An 18,593-nucleotide genomic window follows, 5' to 3' on the forward strand; every position below is an offset into this window, starting at 1 on the left:
AACCACCAGTTTGTTTGAATTACTATTTCTAATAATGGCTAATAATTTAGGTTTCTTAATATTCTTCTATTTAAGGTACTACCTACAATGTGAGACCTTTATACATGTCCCTAGAAATTGTTCCAAAAATCAGTAATCTTACATATATTGGCATCTGTGTTGACAAAGCGTAGCTGTGCAAATCTGGGAGACTGAAGACTTAACATGACTGTGTTCTTGAATCCACCAACTCTCCTGAGTCCCTTGGCACAATCCTAAACTCTTGTTATTTCCTTTCTTTGAGTTGGCTAGTAATAAAAAATGGCCATTGTTCGGACTCGCTGAAAGAAGAGTAGTTGTATTTGTCTATTTTATTGCTTCAGTGCTTTGGAATGCTGATACGGCACTGGAGTCAAAATTAGAAAACAAAGTAATTTCTTTACTGATTGCCCAGTCAACAAGGCCCAGTCAAGACTTCACAATAGAGGCTGGCTTATCCCCTGAGAACATTAGTTAACCTTCCTATTGTGGATCCTACACTATGGGTGACACACTACAAATCCCAGTTTCCCCATTACTAGGTCAAAGTACAACGGTTCTGTTCTCTTATGCTGTGTTTTGTTTAAAATTGTTAAAAATATTAGCAAATTAGCTTTACTTACAGTCACAATTAGCCTTACTTACAGTTACAATTTTTGCAAAGATGATGGAAAATACTGGATGAACAGCTCCATTTAGAACAGCAGCCAACGTCCCCAAAACCACAGAAAGCCATTCAGACTTGATTAATTTAAAAATTCTGAACAGAGAAACTTCAGGAAGACTCATCTATGAATAAAACACTTTGGTTAGAACTCCAGTTTGAGAGCATAATGAAACTTAAGAGAGGTTAGCCAATTTTAAACAGATTTATAATGTAAAATATAAAATATAAAAATGGCAGAGTAAAAATATATTTTTAAAAGATTTCACTTATTTATTTGACAGAGAGATCACAAGTAGGCAGAGAGGCAGGCAGAGAGAGAGGGGGAAGCAGGCTCCCCAGTGGCAGAGAGCCCAATGCAGGGCTTGATCCCAGGACCCTGAGATCATGACCTGAGTCAAAGGCAGAGGCCTTAACCCACTGAGCCAATGGCACCAATGAGAGTTGGTGGATTCAAGAACACAGTCATGTTAAGTTTTCAGTCTCCCAAATTTGCACAGCTACGCTTTGTCAACATAGATGCCAAAGGCAGAGGCCTTAACCCACTGAGCCAATGTACAACTTGGTAAGTTTAGATGTAACTATACACCCATGAAACCATTATCACAGTCAAGATAATTAACATATCCATTATTTCCAGAAGTTTTCTACTGCCTTTTGTAATCCCCCTCTCCCACACCTCCCAGCTTCCAATCCTCTTCCCCTACAATCACTGACATGCTTTCTGTTACTACAGATTATTTTGGATTTTCTAAAATTTTATTTAAATGAAATCATACTGTATGTATTCTTTTTCATCTGGCTTCTTTGGTCAACATAATTACTTTGAGATTTATTCATAATATTGTATAAATTAACACTTCATTCATTTTTATTGCTGAGCAGTATTCCATTGTATGGCTATGCCAAAATTTATATATCCATTTACCTGTTGACATGTATTTGGATTTTGGGCTATTACAAATAAAACTGCTATGAATATTCATATTTAAGACTTTGTGTGCACATATGCACACATATGCACACATATGCTTTCATTTCAGATACCCAGAGATAGAATAGCTGGATCAGGTAGTAAGTGTTTGTGTTCTTGAATTTTAAGAAATTGTCAAAGTGTTTTCCAAAGTGTTTAGCATTTCATATTACCCTCAGCAAAATGTGGAACAGTGGTAGCTTCACATCATTGCCAACACTTGCTACTGTCAGTCTTTTTAGATTTCACCATTCTAATAGGTGTGTCATGAAATCTCAATTACAAGTTTAATTTGCACTTCTCTAATGAATAATGACATTTGGCATTTTTTGTATGCTTGTTTCCTATATGTGCATCTTCTTTGGCAAAATGTATATTCAAATTTTTGCCCATTTTTCATTTGGATTTCTAGTATTCTTTTTTTTTAAAGATTTTATTTATTTATTTGACAAAGAGAGAGAGAGAGAGATCACGAGTAAGAAGAGAAGCAGGCAGAGAGAGAGGGGGAAGCAGGCTCCCTGACGAGCAGAAAGCCTGATGTGGGGCTCGATCCCAAGACTCTGAGATCATGACCTGAGCCAAAGGCAGAGGCTTAACACACTGAGCCACCCAGGTGCCCCAAGGATTGCTGGTATTCTTTTTGTGCTTTTGGAGTTCCTTATCAGGTATGTGTCTTACAAATATTTTCTCCCAGATTTTGGCCTATCTTTTCATCTCTTAAGAGTGTTTTACAAATAGCAAAGGTCTTGGGGCACCTGGGTAGCTCAGTGGGTTAAAGCCTCTCCCTTCGGCTTGGGTCATGATCCCAGGGTCATGGGATGGAGCCCCGCATCGGGCTCTCTGCTTGACGGGAGGCCTGATTCCTCCTCTCACTCTGCCTGCCTCTCTGCCTGCTTGTGATCTCTGTCAAATAAATAAATAAATAAAGTCTTCAAAACAAAACAAATAGCAAAGGTCTTGATTTTGGTGAAGTCTAATCTATCACATCTTTCTCTTTAAAGAATTGTGCTTTTGGTGTTGTATCTAGGAAATCTTTGCTAAATTCAAAGTCACAGAGATTTTCTACTGGATTTTCTTATGGAAGTTTTCTAACTTTAGGTTTTACAGTAAGGTCTGTAATCCATTTTGAGTTAATTTTTATCTGTGATCTGAGGTATGGATTGAGGATGACTATTTTGCATATAGTTATATAGAGGTATAGCATCATTTCTTTTTTTTTTTTTAAAGATTTTATTTATTTATTTGACAGACAAAGATCACAAGCAGGCAGAGAAGCAGGCAGAGAGAGAGGAGGAAGCAGGCTCCCTGCTGAGCAGAGAGACCGATGTGGGGCTCGATCCCAGGACTCTGGGATCATGACCTGAGCCGAAGGCAGAGGCTTTAACCCACTGAGCCACGCAGGCACCCCGATAGCATCATTTCTTGAAAAAACTATACATTCACTATTGAATTGCCTTTGGACTTTTGTCTAACTACAATTAACCACTTATGTGTGGGTCTATTCTTAACTCTATTCTGTTCTATTGATCAAGTTGTTTATTTTTGTGCTAATAGCACATTATTTTGATTACTATAGCTGTATAAAGAATTGAAATTAGGTAGTATAAATCCTCAGGTAGTACAAATCCTCCAACTTTGTTCTTTTTCAAAGTTGTTTTATTTTATCCTTTTGAATTTCCATTTAGAATTAGTTTGTCAAATTTTACACAAAAGCCTGCTGAAATATTGTTTGGTATTGCCTTGAACCTGTAGAACTGAAACTTCTTATTCACGTACATGGTATATTCCTCTATTTAGGTCTCCTTTCCTTTTCTTAGTGATACTTTATATATTTCAGTGTGTGGATCTTGTAATTTTTTAAATCAAATTTATCCCCAAGTATTTCATATTTTATGATACTACTGCATATGATGTTATTTTTAAAATTTCAATTCCTATTTTTGATTTTTGTATATCGATTATATATTCTGCAACCTTGCTAAGCTCAGTTACATAAATAGTTGTTATTTCTGAATAAAGACTGTTTTATATCTTTCTTTCATATCCAGATGCCTTTTATTTTTCTGGCCTTATTGCACAGGCTGGAACTTGGCACAATGTCAACTAGAAGTGGTGGAAGTGTACATCCTTGCCTTGCTCTTGATCTTAGTCTTTCACCATTGAGAATGATATTAGCTGTAGATCTTTTGTTGATGCCTTTTATCAGGTTGAAACAATTTTTCTCAATTCCTAGTTTGCTAAGAGTTATCAGGAATAGTGCATTTTGTCAAATGAATTTTCTGTATTGATTTAGATGATTAGATATTTTCTTTTAATTTTTTAATAAGAGAAATTACATGAATTTATTTTTCTAAAATTTTATTTTTTATTAACATATAACATATTATTAGCCCCAGGGGTACAGGTCTGTGAATCGCCAGGTGTATACACTTCACAGCACTCACTATAGCACATACCTTCCCCAATGTCCATAACCCAACCATCCTCTCCCTCCCCACCTCCTCCCCGCCTCCCCCCAGCAACCCTCAGTTTGTTTTGTGAGATTAAGAGTCTCTTATGGTTTGTCTCCCTCCTGATCCCATCTTGTTTCATTTTTTTTCCTTTCCTACCCCCCAAACCACCCATGTTGCCTCTCAAATTCTTCATATCAGGGAGATCATATGATAGTTGTCTTTCTCTGATTGACTTATTTCGCTCAGCATAATACCCTCTAGTTCCATCCATGTCATTGAAGAAGGCAAGATTTCATTTCTTTTGATGGCTGCATAGTATTCCACCATATATCTATACCACATCTTCTTTATCCATTCATCTGTTGATGGACATCTAGGTTCTTTCCATAGTTTGGCTATTGTGGACATTGCTGTTATAAACATTCAGGTGCACATGCCCCTTTGGATCACTTCATTTGTAAATGTAGGGTATTTACAAATACCCTAATAAATAGGGTAAATACCCAGTAGTGCAATTGCTGGGTCATAGGGTAGCTCTATTTTCAACTTTTTTTTTTTTTTTAAGATTATTTATTTATTTATTTGACAGAGAGGAATCACAAGTAGATGGAGAGGCAGGCAGAGAGAGAGAGGGAAGCAGGCTCCCTGCTGAGCAGAGAGCCCGATGCGGGACTCGATCCCAGGACCCTGAGATCATGACCTGAGCCGAAGGCAGCGGCTTAACCCACTGAGCCACCCAGGCGCCCTATTTTCAACTTTTTGAACCTCCATGCTGTTTTCCACAGTGGCTGCACCAGCTTGCATTCCCACCAACAGTGTAGGAGGATTCCCCTTTCTCTGCATCCTCGACAGCATCTGTAATTTCCTGACTTGTTAATTTTAGCCATTCTGACTGGTGTGAGGTCGTGTCTCACTGTGGTTCTAATTTGTATTTCCCTGATGCTGAGTGATGTGGAGCACTTTTTCATGTGTCTGTTTGGCCTTTTGGATTTCTTCTTTGCAGAAATGTCTGTTGATGTCCTTTGCCCATTTCTTGATTGGATTATTTGTTTTTTGGGCGTTGAGTTTGATAAGTTCTTTGTAGATTTTGGATACTAGCCTTTTATCTGGTATGTTGTTTGCAAGTATCTTCTCTCATTCTGTCAGTTGTCTTTTGGTTTGGTTGACTGCTTCCTTTGCTGTGCAAAAGCTTTTGATCTTGATGAAGTCCCAATAGTTCATTTTTGCCCTTGCCTCCCTTGCCTTTGGCAACGTTCCTAGGAAGAAGTTGCTGTGGCTGAGGTTGAAGAGGTTGCTTCCTGTGTTCTCCTCAAGGATTTTGATGGATTCCTTTCTCACATTGAGGTCCTTCATCCATTTTGAGTCTATTTTTGTGTGTGGTATAAAGAAATGGACCAGTTTCATTTTTCTGCATGTGGTTGTCCAATTTTCCCAACACCATCTGTTGAAGAGGCTGTCTTTTTCCCATTGGACATTCTTTCCTGCTTTGTCGAAGATTTGTTGACCATAGGGTTGAGGGTCTATTTCTGGGCTCTCTGTTCTGTTCCATTGATCTATGTGTCTGTTTTTGTGCCAGTACCATACTGTCTTGATGATGAAAGCTTTGTAATAGAGCTTGAAGTCTGGAATTGTGATGTCAGCAACTTTGGCTTTCTTTTTCAACATTAAGAGTAATTACATTAATTTCTTAATGTTAAACCAAACCTGTACTTCTTAGATAAATCCTACTTGGTGATGATGTATTATTCTTTTTATATAGGGTTCATTAGATTTACTAAAATTTTGTTAAGAATGTTTCCATCTATGTTCATTGTTGGATATTTACCTGTAATTTTGTTTTCTTGTAACATCTTTGTTCATTTTGATGCCAGAGTAATGTTGGTCTCATAAAATAGGAGCTCTTCAATTTTCTTTGTGGTAGAATTCACCAGTTAAGCTAAGTGGGCCTGAAGTTTTCTTTAAAGGAAATGTTTTCATGGCAAATTCAAGTTTTAAGATTATTCAAGCTATTAATCTATTCTTTTTAAATTAATTTATTCTTGAGTGGGCTTTGGTAGTTTGTGTCTTTCAAAGAATTTGTCCATTTCATCTGAGTTGTAGGATTTATTCACATAAATGATTTCAAAAGATTATCTTATTTTTCTTTTAATATCTGTAGAACCTATAGTGATGCCACCACTCTAATTCTTGATATTGGTAATTTGTGTCTTTTTTCTTAATTTGTTTATTCAGTCCAGTGGTTTTTCAGTTTACTGATGCTCTCAAAAAACCAGGTTTGGATTTCATTGATTTTTTTTCTTTATAATTATTCTTTACCTTCTAGTTTCTTAAGGGATAACGTTATTAATTTGGGTTTTTCCTTTTTACATAATATAGGTGTTTAGTTGTATAAATTTCTTTCTCAATACTACTTTAAGTGTCATCACATACATTTTTTAAAAATTTGACTTACCTTTTTTAAGGTTTAATTTAAATTCCAGTTGGTTAACGTGTAGTGTAATATTAGTTTCAGGTGTACAATACAGTGTTTCAACACTTCCATATATACCTGGTGGTCATCATGACAAGTGACTCCTTAATACCCATCACCTATTTAATTCACCCCCTCACCTATCACCTCCTTGGTAGCCATCAGTTTGTTCTCTATAGTTAAAAGTTTGTTTCTTTCTTTTTTTTTTTTTTTAAGATTATTTATTTATTTGAGAGTGAGAACAAGTGAGCACGAGAGGGGAGAAAGTCAGAGGGAGAAGCAGACTTCCTGCTAGGCTGGGAGCCCAATGTAGAACTTGATCCTGAGACTCCAGGATCATGACCTGAACTGAAGGCAGTCACTTAACCAACTGAGCCACCCAGGTGCCCAAGAGTCTGTTTCTTGGTTTGCTTCTCTGTCTCTTCTTTTCCTTTTGTTTGTTTTGTTTCTTAAATTCCACATATGAGTGAAATTATAGAGTATTTGTCTTTCTATGACTTATTTCACTTAGCATAATACTCTCTAGCTCCATCCATGTTGTTTAAAATGGCAAGATTTCATTCTTTTTTATGGCCAAGTAATATTCCATTGTGTATATTTACCACATCTTCTTTATCCATTCATTGGTTGATGGATACTTGGGCTGTTTCCATAATTTGGCTATTGTATATAATGATGCTATAAACATCTGGGTGCATGTATCCCTTTGAATTAGTGTTTCTGTATTCTTTGGGTAAATACTTAGTAGTACAGTTGCTGGATCACAGGATACATTTTGATTATGTTTGGTTTCATTTTAATTCAGTTCAAAATACTTTTGAATTTCTCCTTTCTTCTTTGATCCATGTATTATTTAGAAGTGAGTTGTTTAGCTTCCAAGTATTTCAAGATTTCTAGACCACCTTCTGTTCTTGATTTCTTTTTCTTTTTTCTTCTTTTTTTAAAAAATGATTTTATTTTTAACTAATCTATACACCTAACATGGGACTTGAACCTACAACTCCAAGATCAAGAGTTGCACGCACTACCAACTGAGCTAGCCAGGCTTCCCTCTGTTTTTGATTTCTGATGTAATTCTACATAGCTTAAGTAATACACTGTGCATTATATGAATTAAAAAAAATATATTGTGTTATGGCTTAGAATATGGTCAATAAATGTTGCAGATGCATTTGAGAAGAATGTGTATTCTTCAGCTGATACATGGAGACTTATATAAATTTCTATTAGGTTAAGCTGGTTGAGAATGCTATTAAAGTCATCTATATCCCTGAATTTTTTTCCTTTTTAATTTTTTATTAACATATAATGTATTATTAGCCCCAGGGGTACAGGCCTGTGAATCGCCAGGTTTACACACTTCACAAGCAGTCACCATTTCACATACCCTCCCCGAAGTCCATAACTCAACCAACCTCTTCATTCCTCCTCTCCCCCCAGCAACCTTCAGTTTGTTTTGTGAGATTAAGAGTCTCTTATGGTTTGTCTCCTGCCTGATCCCTCTAGTTCCATCCACGTCATCACAAATGGCAAGATTTCTTTTGATGGCTGCATAGTATTCCATTGTATATCTATACCACATCTTCTTTATCCATTCATCTGTTGATGGACATCTAGGTTCTTTCCATAGTTTGGCTCTTGTGGACACTGCTGCTATAAACATTTGGGTGCACATGCCCCTTCGGATCACTACATTTGTATCTTTAGGGGTAAATATCAAGTAGTGCGATTTCTCTGCCGAATTTTCTCTACTTGTTTTATCAATATTTAAGAGATGTATTGAAATCTCTGAATAAAATTGTGATTTTTTATTACTCTTTTCAGTTCTTGATAAATTGATTCTTTTACTTATTTTTTTAAAATGATTTTATTTATTTGACAGAGAGGGACACAGAGAGAGAGGGAATAGAAGCAGGGGGAGTGGGAGAGGGAGAAGCAGGCTTTCCGCTGAGCAGGGAGCCTGATGTGGGGCTCAATCCCAGGACCCTGGTATCATGACCTGAGCTGAAGGCAGACAATGAGTGAGCCACCTAGGTGCCCAAACTGATCCTTCTAAAATTATGAAAAAACCTTCTTTATTCCTTTTTTTTTTTTTTTTGGCTCTGAAATCAACTTTGACTACTAGTAAGGTCATAGTCTACCTTCAAGTAATATTGCATATCAGTTAGGAACCTTAAAATAAAATATTTCCATTTATCACTGCTATATATATATATCTATACACACACACATTATGGTCTACAAAGTGCTACAGATGTGGTCCCTGAATATCTCACACAGCTCTCTGCTCATCCCTTTCTTCTTAATCAATGTGACCCCCAACTCCAGGCCATTATATTAGCTGTTCCCCTTATTTAAAATAATATCATCTCTGTCATGGTTACTGATTTATTTCCTCTTGGGTCTAAATCCACCTTTTGCCTTATAAACATTTTTCCTTTACCAGTTAGTAAGATGTCAAGCCTTGTATGTTAAGGGTACTGGAAAAATGTTGCACAAGGAGGGAATTTTTCTTCTCTTTCTGGTGGCTTTCTGAGAAGGCTCCTCCATGATAAGCTTTTCTCTCTGCTGCTCTGCTTGCAGAGTTTTGTCAGAGTAGGTGCCTGCTGAGCACAGTTTTCTCCTATGTTTGGCCAGCAAATGCTTTCTCCAGCTCTTGGCTTGGCCAGGAGAGGTGTAACCAGGGGACCCAGACAGCACTGGTCTGTGTTTTTGTCAAGTGACTAATGCTTGCACCTGCTTACACATGGAACTGTACTTGACTCCTGCAGAGGGCAACCTCTCCAGCTCCTGCTTCCAACAGTACCCCGTAGCTTCTCTTGTTACCCAGTAGGTTCTGGTATGCAACAGTACAGATTTCCAGCAAACTCCACCAGTGAGGTACCTTAGCAACTTCTCTGCTATCCACTGAACCAAAGCTGTGTCATCTGAACCAAGGCATGAATCTCAGCCTTGACAGGGGGAAAAAAATGAGACTCTTCCTTGGATCTCTATTTTAACCTCAGTAGTGGTTTCTACTTTTATCTCCTACCTCTGCATTCCTTAAAGTTCTCTGAATTTTCACTAGCCAATTCCTGTTACACCTAAAGGAACTAGAAAAAGAAGAACAAGCCCATTCTTAAGAGTTTTCTTGACCCCAAAATGGCCTGTGACATATATGGTCTTGTTTGAGGGCCACTTTCTTAAAGCATCACAGTGATATTATAGTGAAATTTGGGAAAGACTTATGTTTTGTACACTTACTGTTATAGTAACATTTTATCATAAATTCTAAATATTACAAGAGTTAAATAAAAATTAATTGGAGAACATGTGAATAAAACTTAAACCATTACCCATTACCTCTTTATACTGGATGGATTCCTCAGACCTGTTAGGAAGGTCTGACTTGCTGCTCTTCACAGAGCACAGAGGAACGGAGTTGATACTTATTTCAGTAGACATTGATTCCATCTGTTCATCAGCTTTTTTAATATCCTTAAATGAAGAATATATGTTACTATTAGAACAATGTTTTCAAAATTCAGGACTTTTCTTAAGCACCCCTCTAAAACTGTATTGCCTTTTTGATACTGAAAGTGATATATTCTTGTACAGCTCTCGCTGAAGTTTTCAGGCTTGGTAGAGAGCGAGTAAGTCCAACTTTTACTAAAATATTAATGAGTGACAAGAGTTTATTGTGGCTTCTTTTCCAAAGACCTGTACTTTAACTGGAAAAAACAATGCCTTAGTTCAAAACAATTATTCCATTAGTAGAGACAGATTTTAGTAAAAAGATCTTCATGAGGGAGATGACTCAAATGCTCTTTCTGACTCTGCTGCTACCTACAGCAGAGTAGCTACCTTTCCTACCCTTTTGTAGAGCTTGTAAATTTATAAAATATCACTAGGCACTTAAATGTGATGCTAGCCCTGGGCCTGAGAGAGATCTCAGGAGGCAGGAATACTTTCCAGGCCAGCAACTCCTGCCCATTCCAAACTGTTCAGAAAGCAAAATCAGTAGGACCAGTTCCTAGAGAATAAAAATTCCCAGAGACATCAAGTTAACTTAAAAAGAAAACGAAACAAAACCCACCTACAACAAAAAACAACTGTTTAAATCACTGGATAGGATGAAATTTTTTTTTTCTCTTTTTTTTGATAAGATAAAGTTCTAAATCAGATTGCTCTAAGTCTAGTTTTTGCTTTTCTTGCTATTAGGAGAAATGAGACCAAATTTAGTGAAATAAAGAAATTACATATTTCCTGCTCCTCTGAATGTGGTATAAGTAATTCTGTGGCTTCTCCATGAAAAGACGGGATGGGAGACGACAGAAATGAGCAGCTCGGTTTGGATGATGGTGTCCGGGGTGGGGAGCGGAGACAAAAAGCCTTAGGTGGATTTAGATGCAAATGAGAATATGTACGTGGAAGTCTTTTCAGTGACTGTGACTCTTTGACAAGCTTAACAACTGTTAATCAGGCATTTCAAAGTACAGTAAATTTTAACCAGCCTTATAGTATCCTAACATCTTTAATCAGACTTTCTTCTATGCTATCACTTCCTCTTTTTTTCTATAAATTTCACTACCAAGAAATCCTTTATTTGTCTTTTTTCAAGAGCTATTTCCTTTGTGGCAAGTTTAAAATAAAAATTTGACCTCTTCTCATAATAAATTTTTCTAAGAAGTTTCTTTAACAGATCAAAGACATGTTCTTTTCCTGCGAAGGCTGCTAGACAAAATAATGATGACAAGAAGTTTTGGTATGTATCTATCTTTACTTTGTTTTTATTTAATTTTCATGTGAAAAGTCACTAAAGGAATAGGTCTGAAAATAATCATGTATGACTAAAGGAATAGGTCTGGAAATTATCATGTATGTTCAAGGTAAATAATTATAGCATTAATCTTCATGATTTCAACTTTCAAAAAGTTTGACTGAATAATATTAGTATAGTAATAAAATAAAATCTAGTATGCCAACATAGATTCTAAGCACTTTACATGAATGACTCATTTAATACTCACAGTAATTCATAAATAACTTACCATTATTTTCCCCATGTTAAAGATAAGCAAACTGAGGCACAGAGAATTTAAATAACTCTCCTAATGTCCTAAAACTGTTAAGTGGCAGAGTCACGATTTTCAAATTTATAATGTCTCCAGAGCCCATAATCCTAACCACTACTATTCTGTTTCCTGGAATTGATTCCCTTAGCAATATTAACTTCTTAGTACTTAGGGACACATGGATTCTAATAAACTGATTCATTTGGACACTATAGGCACAGCGGTAAATACGCACTTCTAGTGTTTCAGAAATGAGTTCCTGTCTATGGAGATATCATGGATGTTATATTTACTATGCAGTACCCAGAATATTGTAGTTGTTCATTGAATATTAAAATGGTATTGTTTTATCAGAATGAACATTATTTTAGGTAATGAGAGACTACTAATCCATTTAGAATAGGGCATTTTAAGTATTTATACATTTATATCACAAACATTCCATTTTTATTTTCCTTACACTGTGAAACTCTTTAATCTAAGACCTAATAATGGAGTTTTTGTTTAGTTATAATGAAAAATCAAGACATGGTACTTCAAAGAAAGATCTGAGTGTACTGGTTTTTTTAAAAAATTTCAAAATAGGATTAATTTAACCATAGCAATTTTCTTCTATTATTATACTTTTTAGTTTGAAAATATTGAACTTCATAATTTCATAACTTATTAAGTCTACTCTGGAAAGAAAATCACGCAAATTCAACTTGCATATAACAGCTAACTTTAATTTTTAAAGTAAAATATGGTCTAATGTGAAATAAAATTGGAACTGGCAGTTTTTGAATCAATATAAGATTATATTTTCAAACTTTTTAAAGACTATCCCTGCTTTATAGCAGATGTTTAAAAATAACTTATTCTAGCATTGTGGAGAAATCTAAGGTTTTAAATGTGAAGTTTTGAGTTTGATGATGAGATGGAGGATCATAACTTTCTAAATTTTCTAATTTGTGAAAATTATTAAGTTTTAAATTTTAATTCCAGTATAGTTAACATACAGCTTTATATTAGTTTTACATGTACACTATTGTGAGTCAACAATTCTATACATTACTCAGTGTTGGTCATGATAAGTGTGTTCTTTAATCCCCATCACCTATTTAACTTACCCTCCCTTCCTCCCCCACCCACCTCCCCTTTGGTAACCATTAATTTGTTCTCTATAGTTGAAGACTCTCTTTCTTGGCTTCTCTCTCTCTCTTTTTCCCTTTGCTTATTTGTTTTGTTTCTTAAATTCCACATATAAGTGAAATGGTATTTGATTTTCTCTGACTGACCTATTTCACTGAACATTATTCTCTCTAGTTCCATCCATGTTGTTGCCAATGGCAAGATTTCATTATTTTTTATGGCTGAATAATATTCCACTACACACACACACACACACACACACCCCACATCTTCTTTATCCATTTATCAATCAATGGACACTGGGGTTGCTTCCATAATTTGGCTATTGTAATAAAGCTGCAATAAACACAGGGGTGCATGTTTTCCTTTGAATTTGTGTTTTTGTATATATATATATATTTTTTTTGTTAAATATTAAGTAGTGCAATTACTGGGTCAGAGGGTAATTCTATTTTTAACTTTCTGAGGACCTGCCATACAGTTTTCCACAGTGGCTCCACCAGTTTGCATTCTTATCAATAGTGCATGAAGTTTCCTTTTTCTCAACATTTTCACCAACACTTGTTTCTTGTGGTTTTTATTTTAGCCATTCTGACACATGTGAGGTGATATCTTATCATATTTTTGATTTGTATTTTCCTGATGATGAGTAATATTGAGCAGCTTTTCATGTTGGGCATCTGAATGTCTTCTTTGGATAAATGTTTACTTATATTTTCTGCCATTTTAAAATTGGATTTGTTTTTTTCTCATGTTGAGTTATATAGGTCTTTTATATATGGAATAATAATATTAACATAAAAAATGTAATCAGGGGGTGCCTGGGTGGCTCAGTGGGTTAAAACCTCTGCTTTTGGCTCGGGTCATGATCCCTGGGTCCTGGGATCGAGTCCCGCATCGGGCTCTCTGCTCTGCAGGGAACCTGCTTTCTCCTTTCTCTCTGCCTGCCTCTCTGCCTACTTGTGATCTCTGTCTGTCAAATAAATAATTAAAATCTTAAAAAAAATGTAATCAGAAAGTTGAAGAAGTAAAATAAACTGCAAAGTGGTGAGATTTGTTGTCTGTACATGACCCCTTGAAAAGAAGACTGCCTTCCAGGTCAAGAGAAGACCTGGGCCAGAAGGAGTAAGTTAGCTACAGCCTAATTCCTACAATTTATATTAATGTGTCCTAATGAAAAAAGTATGCGAGATCACCTGGCATGCTGAAATGTGGATCTGAAAAAAAGAATTTGCCAGAGTGCCTTCAGCTTTATCAGCATTATCATGCCTCCTTTTGATTGGCTAAAGCTTTTGATTGATAAGCTTTCTAGTCTACCTGAGAGGGTGTGGTTTATATAACATACATTTTTATATATATCCTTTTATTCAGCAAACATTTATTGAATGCCTACTATGTGGCAGGCAATGCGTTAAGTGATTCTGATACAGTAAAGTAAGTCAGAGTAAAAAAACAAATAACTCTTCTGCCTGGTTTCTAAGAATTTCCATGATTTGGGGGTGCCTGGGTGGCTCAGTGGATTAAATCTTCTGCCTCTGGCTCAGATCATGATCCCAGGGTCCTGGAATCAAGCCCCGCATCGGGCTCTCTGCTCGGCAGGGAGCCAGCTTCCCTTCCTTTCTCTCTGCCTACTTGTGATCTCTGTCAAATAAATAATATCTTAAAAAAAAAAAAAGAATTTCCATGATTTGCCTTCCTAATACAACTGTTTTTGATTATGTTCCCAACATTCATTTTTACTTGTGGGAGGAAGGCTGGTTTTTCTGTTTGTTGCACACTAAGTTCCTTGTTACATCTGTGGTGCTTCTCCACCCACAAAGACTTCTCTTCCTCTTCTAACTCCCACCTCTAGCCTTCAAGACTTCTTCATGAAACCTTCCATGGGTAATGTAGCTTCCCTTCTCCCTACGAGTTTTGGTTATTTCTACCTTTTGTAATATCCATATGCAGGATTCTGCATTTTGCCTCTGCAACTAAGTTTTCAGAGATTGTGTGTTAAATTTGTGTTCTAATGAGAAGATGACAGTATATAGAGTTAGACTGTTCTGGATCTGCCATGTACAAGCTTTGAAGCCTATTTGCAGTGCGCCCAGCAATTATTAGGTGCTATGTAGCCATTAATTCTTTAATTTTCATATTATCTAGCACAACGCTGAAGATATTAATCACAGTGAATTTCTTCATTGAGGAATTCCTTGGTTGCTTTCTGAAAACTGAGATGATGATTCAATACTTCTGTGGTATGATCTCTGAAAAGTTAAAAAAAAAAAACTCTGCTAACATAGCATTATATAACATAAACATACCTGTGACATTGCAAGTGAATAATATAGACCTTGGTTTGCTATTAGTTCAGCATGTGTTCCTTTTTCCACCACCATCCCATCTTTCAGAGTCACAATGAGATCTGCATTTCGAATAGTGGAAAGTCGGTGTGCTATGACAATTGTAGTCCGACGTTTGCTTGCCTACAAAAAAGTAAGTATAAAAAATAAATAAGAAATTAATATAAATAACAAATTCTGCAATATTCAAGAAAGCCTATTGTAGTATATATTTTTTAAAGATTTATTTATTTGAGAGAGAGAGAGAGAGAAAGGGTGCACACACAAGTAAGAGGGAGGAGCAGAGGAAGAAGGAGAGAGAAAATCTCAAGTAGACTCCCCACAGAGTGCAGAGCCAAACACGAGGCTTGATTTCACAACCCTGAGATCATGACTTGAGCCAACATCAACATCAGATGCTCAACCAGCTAAGCCACCCAGGTGCCCCTGTAGTATTATTTTAAATATCAAGGAAACTTATCTGTGCATATTGAAATTTGGACTTTAATAGATTAGGAAGGTGAATGAAAATTAGAATAAAAAGAAAATCTGAAAGTTAATTAGATTCTAATTTGGTGGACTTGTAAAATTACAGTATCTTGAACTAGACAGGAAACTAAAGATCATTTAATCTGAGCTATGTAATAATTGCCTGGCTATTAGTAACTAAAAGTAACTTAAACTATTTTCTTCATCTCTAAAATGGGGCTATTACTTAACTAGTTGGGTATGAACTCAAGATAATACATATTTTTAACTTTTTCACAAGTTTCTTACAGATATGGAAAAGTACTTGTAAATGCATAGATCAGTGTATTTGACAAAAAAAATACATCCAGATGCATAACATCCATTTTTTAAAAAGGTCATTACCAGTACTCTGAAACTCTCTTTAGGCTCTGTTCAATCACTGTCACTGTTTATCCACACCACTAGTGATAGGTAATCACTATCCTGACTTTAAACAGTATAGATTAGTTTTAATTTTCTGTTGTATTTTATGTAAGTGGGACCATGCAGTATATACCCCTCTGTATCTGTGAATTTTTGTTCAACATTATGTTTTTTGATATTCATCCATTTTGTTGTATTTAGTTGCAGATCATTCATTCTTATTACTGAGCAAAATTCCATTTGTATATACCACAATTTATCCATACTATTGCTGATTGGCATTTGGGAAGTTCCAGGTTTTTTTCTATTATGAATAGATTCCTATACACGTTTATTGGATGAAAATATATGCAGAGAATTCTACAAGTTACATACTAAGGAGAAGAACGACCCAGTTTTTTTAGATTCTGCCAAACAGCTTTTTAAAGTGGTTGTCCCAATTTATAAACTCCCAAAATGCAGGATAGTTATGGCTACTCTATTCTCACTAACACTTGGTACTTTTTGTCTTTGGTAGGTGGGTACTATCATATTGTGGCTTTATTTGGATTTCCCTGATGACTGATAAAGTTGAACAACTTTTTGTATGGCTGATGATGATTTGGATATTCTCTGCTGTGAATTGTCAGGTTTTGCTTGGTTTTCTGTTGGAACTGTCTTATTCTTGTTAATTTTCAGGACTTATTTATATATTCTTTTTTGAGGACTTAGTCACATAATATTACAATGAAAAAATGTTCCACATCATTTGCCATCAGGGAACTACAAATCATAAACACAATGACATACTACCTTATGCCAGTCAGAATGGCTAAAATTAACAAGGGAACAACAGGGAACAACAAATATTGGTGAGCATTTGGAGAAAGAAGCACCCTCTTACAAAAACTACTGATGTATTTATTACCTTGGCTAATTGAATTTAAATTAAAAAAATAAAGAAAAGTTCCAGTGAAATCATATATATCATTCAGGTTCCAAATGGCAATAGAGAGGTGGTTAACTACCTCACTTAGGTACTCTACCTGGACTTTAATTTTTTAAATTATTTAGGGAAACAGGATTGGGGATAGAGATACTACAAATCATCAAAACTAGGCTTCTGGGGTGCCTGGGTGGCTTGGTGGGTTAAAGCCTCTGCCTTTGTTCTGGGTCATGATCCCAGGATCCTGGAATCGAGCCCTGCGTCATGCTCTCTGCTCACTGGGGAGACTGCTTCCCTCTGTCTCCCTCTGCCTGCCTCTTTGCTACCTGCGATCTCTGTCAAGCAAATAAATAAAATCTTAAAAAAAAAAAAACAAAAACTAGACTTCTGCATTAAGCAGATATTGTTACTAATTTAGGTTTTTGAAATATAGTCATCTGTAAATATACATACACATGTAAAAATATATTTATGTCAAGAGTACATCCATACATATATACATATTCAATGTAGGTATATACATTCCTGATGTGTCTGTGTGTGTGTGTGTGTGTGTGTGTGTGTGTGCATGTATGCATGTTTTGTACTCAACCATGCCAATTAAGAATGTTATAATTTGGGTTAGTAAGGAGGAATGACACTTAAAGCTCAGAAGTGAGGGTAAGTCACTCTATCACTCAAAAGTTCCTCCTAGTCATGGTGGCAGTAGAGACCAGTTTCATGGTATATGAATTATTCAGTTGCTCAAGGCCCCATAGTTTAAAAGGGTCCCACTCTTGGTTTAGTGCTCTGCTGTTGTCATCTCATAATTCCTGGTAATTTTTGATAAAGAGGCCCCACATTTTCATTTCTCACTGGGTTTCACAAATTATGTAGCTGGCCCTGACCACTGATAAAAGTAAAAAGATTTCCAAATAGGTGTATCTTTCCTGGTCTGTGTCAAGCATAGATATTAAGAGTCCTTAAAACAAGCAGATTTTAAAAAGGGGGAAAAAGGATAGTTTAACATCTTTCCAAGGCTGGATCTCTCCCTGTCATGACTCAATAACATTATAATAATGGGACTCTGTAATTATTATTCAAAGCATCTAAATGTGTATTATATTTAACCTACATCTCCTATCACACAGACTAGATAATACAGATAGTTGTTTCTACCTTCAGCAGCCCAATTTCATTCTTCTTTTCTAAAAGTATGAGATAATGAGATAATTTCATCAAATTTCCACTGATTTTTTAGATTGAAAGCAGAACATCATACTGCACGAATAGCTAAGGAAGTTTTATGAACTATAGACTAAGAAGACTCACGGTATAGGAACAATCTACTGTTTCAATAACAATTCATACTATAGATACTCTGATATATATAATGATGCACATAACTATTGTATTACATGCTAATTAAGAACAAATAGTAAACAATCTCATATATAGTGTATCATGTTTATAAAGGAAAACCCAATTTTTTCTTTTTTCTCTGGTGAGTTTACTTATTTATTTGACAGAGGGAAAGTCAGAGAACAAGCAGGAGGAGCAGGAGATGGAAAGGGAGAAACCACACTGCTTGCTGAGTAGGGAGCCTGATGTGGGGCTCAATCCCACCACCCTGGGATCTTGACCTGAGCTGAAGGCAGATGCTTAAATGACTGAGCTACCCAGGCACAGCAGGAAAACCTAATTTTCA

General features: G+C 35.9%; 1 protein-coding gene across 1 annotated transcript in view; it reads right to left on the bottom strand.

Annotated features, from left to right (window-relative positions):
• The window catches only part of ABCB5 (ATP binding cassette subfamily B member 5), a 116,413-nt gene that overhangs the window by 45,761 nt on the left and 52,059 nt on the right, over positions 1 to 18,593 (bottom strand). The window contains exons 15-17 of the mRNA XM_059395700.1: positions 15,070 to 15,231; positions 9,921 to 10,055; positions 664 to 807 (exon numbers count right to left, since the gene is read on the bottom strand). Coding sequence (XP_059251683.1) covers positions 664 to 807; positions 9,921 to 10,055; positions 15,070 to 15,231 — 441 coding nt within the window. The remainder of the gene's footprint in view (positions 1 to 663; positions 808 to 9,920; positions 10,056 to 15,069; positions 15,232 to 18,593) is intronic.

Source organism: Mustela nigripes, chromosome 4 (genome assembly GCF_022355385.1).
Source record: "Mustela nigripes isolate SB6536 chromosome 4, MUSNIG.SB6536, whole genome shotgun sequence".
Taxonomy (NCBI): Eukaryota; Metazoa; Chordata; class Mammalia; order Carnivora; family Mustelidae; genus Mustela; species Mustela nigripes.